The sequence below is a fragment of the Anopheles nili genome, chromosome 2, assembly GCF_943737925.1.
Source record: "Anopheles nili chromosome 2, idAnoNiliSN_F5_01, whole genome shotgun sequence".
Taxonomy (NCBI): domain Eukaryota; kingdom Metazoa; phylum Arthropoda; class Insecta; order Diptera; family Culicidae; genus Anopheles; species Anopheles nili.
In genome coordinates, this window is record NC_071291.1 from 65,886,856 (window position 1) to 65,896,327 (window position 9,472).

The 9,472-nt window shown below is 45.1% G+C and overlaps 1 protein-coding gene across 1 annotated transcript; it reads left to right on the forward strand.

Annotated features, from left to right (window-relative positions):
* Nucleotides 1-904: 904 nt before the first annotated feature.
* On the forward strand, nt 905-2,548 carry LOC128728493 (uncharacterized). Its single transcript, XM_053822122.1, has 3 exons — nt 905-980; nt 1,953-2,122; nt 2,192-2,548. Exons 1-3 carry the CDS (start codon nt 905-907, stop codon nt 2,546-2,548), a joined length of 603 nt encoding a protein of 200 aa, XP_053678097.1.
* Nucleotides 2,549-9,472: the final 6,924 nt, after the last annotated feature.

Consider the following 9,472-nt stretch of genomic DNA (forward strand, 5'->3'; position numbering starts at 1 on the left):
GGTCTTGAAGAAATCCTCGATTCTTTCGCTCCCGTGCGACCTTCGCGCAACAAATTTAATAATCGTTTGACCTCCAATTCTGCGGTTAGAGAAAGGAGCTTGTGACATTTGACATTTGAGGGGATATTTTTTATTATTTCGTTTAATTGTTGGATTGTATTTGCTCATACTTTTTACTCATTCATATTTTCCATGTTATGAAGTAGCATAAAGTTGAACAGGATGGAGCAGCCACCGGTGGTTAACCTCCACTAAATGCTAACGAGACCCGTCCTGCTTCGAGCTGAACGGCGTCCGAATTATTATTTCATTTGTGTTCGGATTTTTTATTCGCCCAATTTGGACGCCTCGGGCCGTTGCGAATGGAATTCATTGGTCGGTAATATTTCAATATGCCCCACCACGCTTTCTTTGTTCTCTCGAGGTTGGATGAAAACGTAAAAAAAGAAACGCACAAAACATTTACGTATGGAAGAAAAAGAAAAGAAACTCCAACATTATACGGACATCGGTCGGCCACAAATCAAGCGAAACAATTCAACGCGGTTCTGGTGGGATTAAGCTTGGGACTTGCGTTTTTCCGGCGCTCGCGGAAATGACGGGCGGAAGGTGTAGATTTCGATTGCCCGATAATTACATGGTTACACTAGGACTCGCGCCCTTCGTCCTTCGGTGGGTTCGCGCCAGCCGGTCAGGAGCTCGCCCGGTACAGGACGTTTCAGTGGTTCCAGTTCAGCGGTGACCGGCACGTGGGCAGGTCCTTACGGTCCCCGAGTCCCAGCAGTCGACCGATGGCGCAGTAACACGGCAAGGACAACCAAGCGAGGACGAGGTTTGAAGTGAAACGACCCCACACCGAGGGCTGATGTTTGGTAAACGTTATGCCCTCCGGTAGGATATCATAATGGGATGTGGACCATCGAACACGGCCGGCCCAGTGGCGGGTGAAGGAATTGCGACCATCTCTAAGCTCGTCTACCGTAAGTGATGACGTCGAAGCGTGTTAGTTACAGGTTGTTCTACATCCAATCCTTTCGTCCAACAACGTCATACCAGATACTTGTGAAAGTGTGACGTATGTGAGGACGTCGAAGTGTGTAAATTTCGGCGGTTATTGCTAATGCCAGTGTGTTTCGGAAACTTTTGCGCAGTTATTACGACTTCGAATATCTAATGTGCAGATCAGATCGAAAATTGAGCGATTAATGCAGTGTTTTTGGTTCCAATTCCTTTGGAATCATTCCATCACAGTGTTTACTACGAGTTATGTTTCAGAGCCTGAATTTCAGCAAACTAAAATTACATAAAAGGAACTATTATTAGTGGATCAAACTAGGGTTCAATCAGTTAACAGTGACTGTTCGCTGCATACTTGCTTTTATCAGTTCCAAAAGACAATTTATCAATTTTTAACTTTATACTTTTATACGTTCGGTCAACCCATTAATCAATATGGTTGAATTTATTTATTAATTTACAGTGCTCTAAAACGTTCATTGAACGTGAAGAGCTAGTTTTTCATTCAAAACTATTGCTTGATATTTTAATAATCTTGCACCAACAATTGCCAAGGTGCAGTTTAGATGCACCAGGAATAAACCTTTTTTAATTGTTCAATTAGTGCAATCGATTTGGTTTTCAGTTTTTTTTCCCGTTGACGTAGAGTTTTTCAATTAATCCGGAAAATCAGTGATATTGATTGCCGACGTATTTTATTCATATTATAATTGGCCAGCATGGCACCAAGTAGGCTATGGCTTCTTACGAAGAAAGCGTACTCGTATGATCGATACTGTACCTAATGGATATCCCGTTTTTAAACGGATAGTCTAGGAATTGAGCAGTGATTTTCACCACAATCACATAGCAAAAATATACGTTCGACCTTAGAAAGTTGTTCCAAAATGCGCTAGATCCGTGTGTAGTTAATTCCAAATCTCCTTCACTTGCAGCACGTCCGGAAGCGTTCGAAATCCCGCTCGGTGACGAGAACAACCCCGACAGTCTTATCAAGAAGCACCCGCCTCGGCGATTGAAGCGCCTCGAGGAACAATCCGGATCCATGCCAAGCATCGAGGACCTGGAGGAAAAGCTCTCGACAGCCGAAACGCGCCGGCAGCAGGTGAGAAAAATCGTGCCCGAATCGAACAAACCGAAATCGATCGTTGCTCCTTTTCGTTCGATTTTTAAGTTCCTCGCGAACCGCTCGCAAAAGACCACCTTTGACAAGGCCAGTCTGGACGCGACAGAGAACGACGCCAGCACTATCCCGGAGGAGGGCGAAGATGACCGATCGATGGGTGGTGAGCGGCCACCACCGGAAGATGATTCCGGCCTCGAACAGACGGGCTCACGGACGGCAGCTGGTGAAAGTCCACCCCGAGCGCGCCATCGTCTGCGACGGGAAGGCGAAACAGACCAGGATGAGGAGGAACCCGGGCAGCAGGGGGACGGGCAGAGCCGACGGGGGTCGGACCTGAGCATCAGCCACCTGATGAACATGCGGATGAAGATGAACCAGTACAGGAAAAAGTCCCATCAATACTAGCTTGGTTTTTTATTAAACATACATTTATTAATTTTTCAGTTTTTGGTTTTCTTTAATATAGTTTTCCGTTTTTTTCCCTCTCGCTCTCGTTCCTGCTCTATTCTGTTGTTGTGTGCGTATGTTTTCATTTCCTTTCTTTTCCAGTTCCTGCGCCAGCCTCGGGTTTCCGGTTTGCTTATATATTTTCTTTTGTTTTCTGTGTGTGTGTGTTTGTGTTTGTATATATCATTATATAGAGTTTTGTTTCAGGATTCGGTTAGTTTCACTGTTTTTCCGTTCTTTCCTGCCCGTGGTTTTAGTTGTTCTTTTTTTTTTGTTTTCGCAACCTAGCTCTGGCCACCTTGCGTTCACCTTTTCCTCGTCTGATTCCACCGCGACGCATCCACCCAGACACGGGCCTAATGTGAATGTATACGGATTCAATTGCAAATGGTTTGTGGATTCCTGGTTTTTTTTTTTTTTCGTTAGCCTGCTAGCCCTGTTCAGCGCGTTCAATGCTCACCCTAACAAACATAACCCCTTCGAGGCATGCAGCGTTTCTGAGCTTTTCCACGTCCTTGCTTTTCCGACGGCCGTTCCTCGTTCGCAATTCTCGCGCATCGCTTCTAGGGAAGCGATTCTCGTTCCCCATTTAGCTCCCGTTTCCGATTTCATTTACTTAATATTTACTTTTACTTTTTTTTTATTTTACCTTTATATTAAATATACTTTTTTTTTGTTTGGCATACCCGTATAATACTTTTATAAAATAAACACCTTGTTAATCTAGGTTTTTTGTGAGTTTCGTCCCCCCGCTTTCGTGTACTTCGAGCATTATTAGATAATCCCAATTTTTTTTTTTCACTCGCCTCTTCCACCCACTCCTTCGTTTACCAATCGAGGGTGTCGGTTTTGCTTTTGCACCAGGTTCGACTCACACATTTTCTTTTCAAGCCTATTCATCAATACGTTTCGCGCTCTTTGTAGCTATTCTGTGATCTTAGTACGAATGCATTATCGTATCCATGGGCCGCGTGGGGTTCCCCCGTATGATGTTTTTATTTTCTGCTTAGTTTCACTTGTTTTGCGGTTTATATTTTTCTCACTCTTAACTTGCAACTCTTTCCTTCAAAACGGTGCGATACGGTGCGTTCCATTCAGTGTTTCAGTGTTACAATGCGTGCGTGATTTTCTTATTGTATTTCACCCCCACAACCGAAGGGCTCCGTGGGCTCACCCTCGTGTGGGGTTTCGGTGAACCAAAAAACAAAACCAAAAACGCAACCGAAACTGCTATTGCACTCACATCGAGCCCCGCTATCACCATGCAGGCGTTATTGCATTATACTACTGCTGTTTGGACAGTTGGCATTTTGTGATGATATTACAAAATTTTTACGGCGGTTTTTTTTATTTCCTTCTCTCCATTTTGTCCCGGTTCGTTTCGGTATGTGTTGTTTTTAATGCTTTGTCTTTTCCTATTATTGTTTTGGTATCTTTCTTTTAAATTGAGTTCTTTTTTCATTTGCTTTCGTTTTTTTTTTGCTTAAATGGCGTATCGGTACCTTCGGATTGAGTTTGATTTAACTTCCTTCCGTAACCGTAAGTTACGCCGTACAGTACGTACGAATGGGTCGGAAGGGTTGGAAATCGTGTGATAGGACATCAGGAAATTTGCGGTTGTTCATCATATACGAGTCTATTGGTACATCCACTTAGCTAATACGATTAGTAACTATCTGTTTATGAGTTTCGGGCCCAACATTTCTCCAGCCTTTCTCGCTCTCTCTCTCTCTCAATCAGCGTTTTTCTTTCTATCGCATTCATTTCACTCGCTTTTCCCTATACGAAATAGAGCAATTGCGTTCTAGATGAGCTTTCCATTACCTCGCGGGAAAATGCAAGTTAGAATGAAAGAAACAGCGAGAGAGAGAGAGAGAGCGAACGAGCGCAAATGCTTCCATTTATATGTTTTGTACTTTCAACAAATCCCTTAACGAACTCGGTAAACAGGATGGGATTACACTAAGAGATGAAAGGAGTTTTCGATTGAGGAAGGAAGCAAAAGTCTCACGGTAAGCGAAAATGAAGCACAAGATCGCGATCGCTTGCTGAAAGATGAACCTGAAGTAGCGCAAACAGTACGAAATGTGGTACGAAATCGTGACGCCGTCTGAAACCTATCGTGGATTGCGTATTTTTCATGGCATAACCGATGATAACGAGAATATGCGCGCGTCCCTGCAATATAACGGTCAAATACAAGCTTACACGCTAATGCTCCCCACCGTTCACGCCGCACTAAAACACGCCCAATAAAGAATGTTTTTGTTTTTGTGTCCTAGCGAGGAGAGGAGATACTAATATTAAACCCGCCAAAACGGTTGTTCTCATCCTGGCTCGGGGCGCAATCTATCATCCGAACGTAAACGGCACACTTAAGATCAATCAGTTTCGAATCCCTGCTTGCAGCAACTATGCTTATCCTGCCGGTCCGTTCTATGGCTTGCGATGTTCACCAGTTTTGCGGCGTGAATCAAACTACTCCCTCCCATCTGCCGGCGGCCTTACGCCTAGAAACAACATGTATACGTATAAATTCTGTGTGTGTATATATATATTTAAAAAAGAAGAAAAAAACGGAACGAATCAATTCGCAAATCAGCAGTTTGCATGCCGCCGTTTTCAACCTGATCAGATTATCGTTTCTGCATTATTCTCTTTTTGTTTTGTCGTACTATATTTAGGCCCAACGATTCATCGCGCGCTTGAATCAACAATTAATAGTTCTCTAAACATTTCCACTAATACTCAATCGGGATTTGGAAAGGATTTCGGGGGGAGGGTTGGGTTTAAAACGAAACAACTAACAACATATCGCGCCATCCGTTGCCTTCCTCGTGACGGTGGGGCACCTGTTTTAATCCTGAATTCTTTGTTTTTTTTTTGTTTGTTCGTTCTGCGTGTTGTTTGTTTGTTCTGTTTGGCTTTCTCTGTCGCCGGTTCGCTTACAGTCTAAGTTTGATTTGTTTGCCATTCGGATACCTCCCCGGGAGAGTGGTGATGGTAGAGGTGTGACGTCCGAGAGGGGGAAAAAAGTCCACTATCCCGTTTCGTTACAGATAACTGTCTACGCACGATCAGCTCCTCCACCTAGCCCCGGTACACGGGAAAATGGTTCCCTCTCACTAGTCCACCCTGTGTTTCGATGAAGATGGCCCGAACCGAAAGTCGATGGGGAGTTTGCCAACGAAAGCCGATGCCACGAATGCCACGGTGCATGGAAAACGTTCGCACTTCCGACGATCGCGTAGAAAAACTCAACCAACGGCTGCAATCGTATCCAAATTGCTGATTGTGGTTCGTTCGCTCGCTCGCACGATCGTGTTGCTGCTCAAGGTATGTGTTTAAAAATGGCGATTTATGTGACTCGTTCTATACTCGATGCCGTACTTTTCGGCCACATTTCCCATCGATTTGATATAATATTAGATGCATACTGCGGCTCCTTCCTTAAGATGATGGGGTGCGTTTACTATTACTTTTGCTGTACGTGTGGTGAGTTTGTGATTGCTCGATACTCGAATACTCGCTACTCTATGATGCATGCGTTAGTTTGGGGTTTTTCTTTTGCTTAGTACATCCTTACACAACATACTGTGACATTATACACGCACACACATACATACATACATACATACATATATGATCAAAAAAATCCCCGTTTTCGCTCGCCCCGGATTGTGGGAGAGTCCCACACGAAGAGGAGTGTAGTGTCCGTAAAGTGACGTGATACAAAAAGAAAATATTACACAACTCCACGCGACTAGTCGCTTGGTCCAGCAGCAGCAGCAGCTTTCGGGGGTTTCCCTCTTAGATGCGTGCATCATCGCTGCATCCTCGCTGCACCCGAGTGGGCTCTAGAACGCCAGAGAGTGATCCTTCCTCTTCCGACGGTCACCGATTTGGATCCCTTATCTAATGCTAATACACCGACAAAATATATCCTCGCGCATACGTTCAATCACACTAACTAGCGCACACACACTCCCACACACACGTACATACACACACACACACCCTTACGGATCTAAGTACGTAGAGTAAGCTCCTCCCTAATGCACAAGAGTCTAGCCTAGCCTAGTGTAGAGTAGTAGTGTTGATTTAGCTTCTGCGCTCCCACGCCCGCTCCAGCTCTCCTCCTAACAAAGAAGTGATGGAGAGTAGCCCGGTGGGAAGGGAGGCGGTCGTGTATATGTGCTCCTTTTTTTTTTTTTTTACACAAAAAAAAACGCGCCCCCCCTTCAACAGCGTTTATTATTATGCGGTACAGTTCTAAGACGATATTGATTTGATCTCACTTTAGTTTAGTTTATCTAGTTGTGGTTCTCTTATACGAGCGTCCCCGTCCGTTGCTACGATTTGGGGTATTCTTTACGTTTGTTTGCAATAGTTTATTTGCCGCTCTTTGCGTTTCATCATATGGATTCGATTCGTATCTATTACCCTCGCGCGTGCGTGCACTTGGCTGCATGATTGTGTGCACCCCGATCACTCGGCGGTCTCTATTACTTCTTATGCCTACTGAACGCAGAAGAAGGAAACCCAAAACACAAACGCTTGCTCGCGCCCAATAGCGTAAATGGCTGTAGCGGTGCCCTCTGTCACGCTGCTGGCGATCTCTACGGTACAAAGTTAGTTCACTTACAGTTAGGTGTATTTATTGTCTGCTGAATAATATAACGATTTTACACATTAGATGCAATTTGTTGCCCGTTTCTCCTTCCTTCCTTTGGCTGGTTCGGTGATAACTAATCCCTTATGCTGGGTACAATCAGTTGTTCAATATCCTTCGCGCGGTAAAGAGTGCTTCAAATAAAACCTTAGCCCTTTTCCATCTCGGGCGTTACGGTGCGTTTGCGTTACGCTGCACATCATCCAACCATGCTAGGTTGCGTGCAAGTGGTTACGTCTTGCGTGCTACATTGCGTGGTACAGCTGCTGTACGGGGAAAGTGCGAAGTACGGGGAAAGTGGGAAAGTGTGAAAACTAAGCGCTTTTGGTGGGCAATTAAACTTCGCAAGAGCGGTTTGGAATGATTTCCGCGTGAAAATTAACCCCTAAAATGCACGTTTGCCAGTGCCGAATTCCTTAGCGATAATCCTGCGTGATTCCTGTGCACTCCAATGCATCCCGACATTTGGTTCATTTCGACTATCGACTATCTTACCTTCTAATCCTTGGGTGCACCCACCCCACCCCGTTTGGGACAAGGTAGGAATCCAGATCGGTGAAAGAAGAGCCATTTCTCTCTCATTCCTCTCCCAACCCCTGAGTACACCCGTGTTGCAGCGACAGAGACAACCGACAGGTCGATCTCGTGCTTCCCTAACCTTGAGCAATTATTCAATTGTGTGCCATCCTTCACTGGAGGTGGCTTTGGTATTTGCAGCCTACCGGCATCCCCCCGCCTGGTGGTTAAATTCCCTCCCACCTTACATGCTAGATGAATTTCCGCTCCTCCTCCCCTCCCCCCGAGAGCATCGACTAAATAGCGGAGAATATTGCGCCTATTACACCGATGAGAGATACGCGTCACTAGCGCGTCACGATGATGCTGGGTTTCGAAAATACGTGCTACGTTTACGGCCACTACTGCTACCGCTACCGGGTGACTACTGACATTGCGCGCTACGGGCTACTAACTGCTGTGTGTTATAGATATATTCCCACTGCCGGTCGTAGTAAGGTGACGTCACCGTCTGATCATTCTACCCTTCTAATGTTTGTGCTTTCATTCTGCTTGTTTTTCTTTTTTTTTTGCTATTTAAATATCCCTCATCAGATATGACTGAAGAAAAACAGCCGCTGCTTGCTGTGGCGCAAACAAACACAAAAATCTTGCACCAAAATTTTCCACCTTTGGAAGTGTTTCGAGCAGTTAAACTTTTCCCCAGTTCTCTCTCTCTCTGTAACGGTAAATTCCCTATTAATATCCCGCTTCCTGTGGCTCGTGATGAGTTGGGCTGCAGTTGGGAGCTGCTAAATGACATAAATACACCTATCTACCGGAAATGAACCTTTTGCATCGATGGGGGGGTGGTTAATTTTACGATAGTGTTTGTGAATGTGCGCCGGCATGTGTGACAACTCGTTGGCGATTGTGTGAGACGATTGGCGGAGATGTGGCTGTGTTTCTTATTGTGCACTCTTCGTCTTTTTTGCTACGCGTTTGCTTACCGAGTTGCATGAGTGATTGCTCGCTTTTCCTTTTTTGCGTTTTCCTCCATGCGCATTTTACTTTATTTAGGCCGTAAAACATACAATCGCCATGAGATGAGATATTAGTCGCAGTGTCGTGTTCTGGTGAAGGGAAAATCAACAAGTTGATGGATGCAATCGTACATCCACGCGTACATAATGTACATTCATTTAGAGCGTTTTTTGTGCGGATGTGGGATTGTAACATCAAATTTTGGGCATTTCTACTCTACTTTTTGTCGCCACATCGCTCATTTACCTTGATTTGCCCCTTTGCCTATCTCATTAGGCCAGTCACTCGCTTTTCTCTTCAATATCTTACCGGTGTCGTGGGATAAATCAACGCTTCGCTTGCGCTATCAAACGGTGCTGGAAGGAACCTGGGGCCAGGCAAGTTTCGACCCTTCGCTACTCGCGAGGGTTACACGATGGCGTACCGGGTAACGGGTTGGACGTCAAGTGGAACCGAGAAAAGGGTCCACCAAACCGCACGAAACACGCAAAAGTATCGTCGTAACAATTGCAACGAAACGTATCCACCACCTCTCGCTCGGTCCGCTTTTTTTTTATCTCGTTCGCCTCGGCACGGTGATACAAATAAAAAGGACCCAACGGGGAGAAATGTTCGCCGAAAGTTTGCGGACCAGCTTTATTGGGTAGAACGTTTACCGCTGGTGGTTGATG

Bases quoted from the DNA above. Each gene is read 5' to 3' on its own strand.
- LOC128728493 (XM_053822122.1), top strand. From the start codon at position 905: ATGGGATGTGGACCATCGAACACGGCCGGCCCAGTGGCGGGTGAAGGA. The intron at 981-1,952 runs GTAAGTGATGAC...CTTCACTTGCAG, and splicing joins CATCTCTAAGCTCGTCTACC to CACGTCCGGAAGCGTTCGAA. The intron at 2,123-2,191 runs GTGAGAAAAATC...TCGATTTTTAAG, and splicing joins CCGAAACGCGCCGGCAGCAG to TTCCTCGCGAACCGCTCGCA.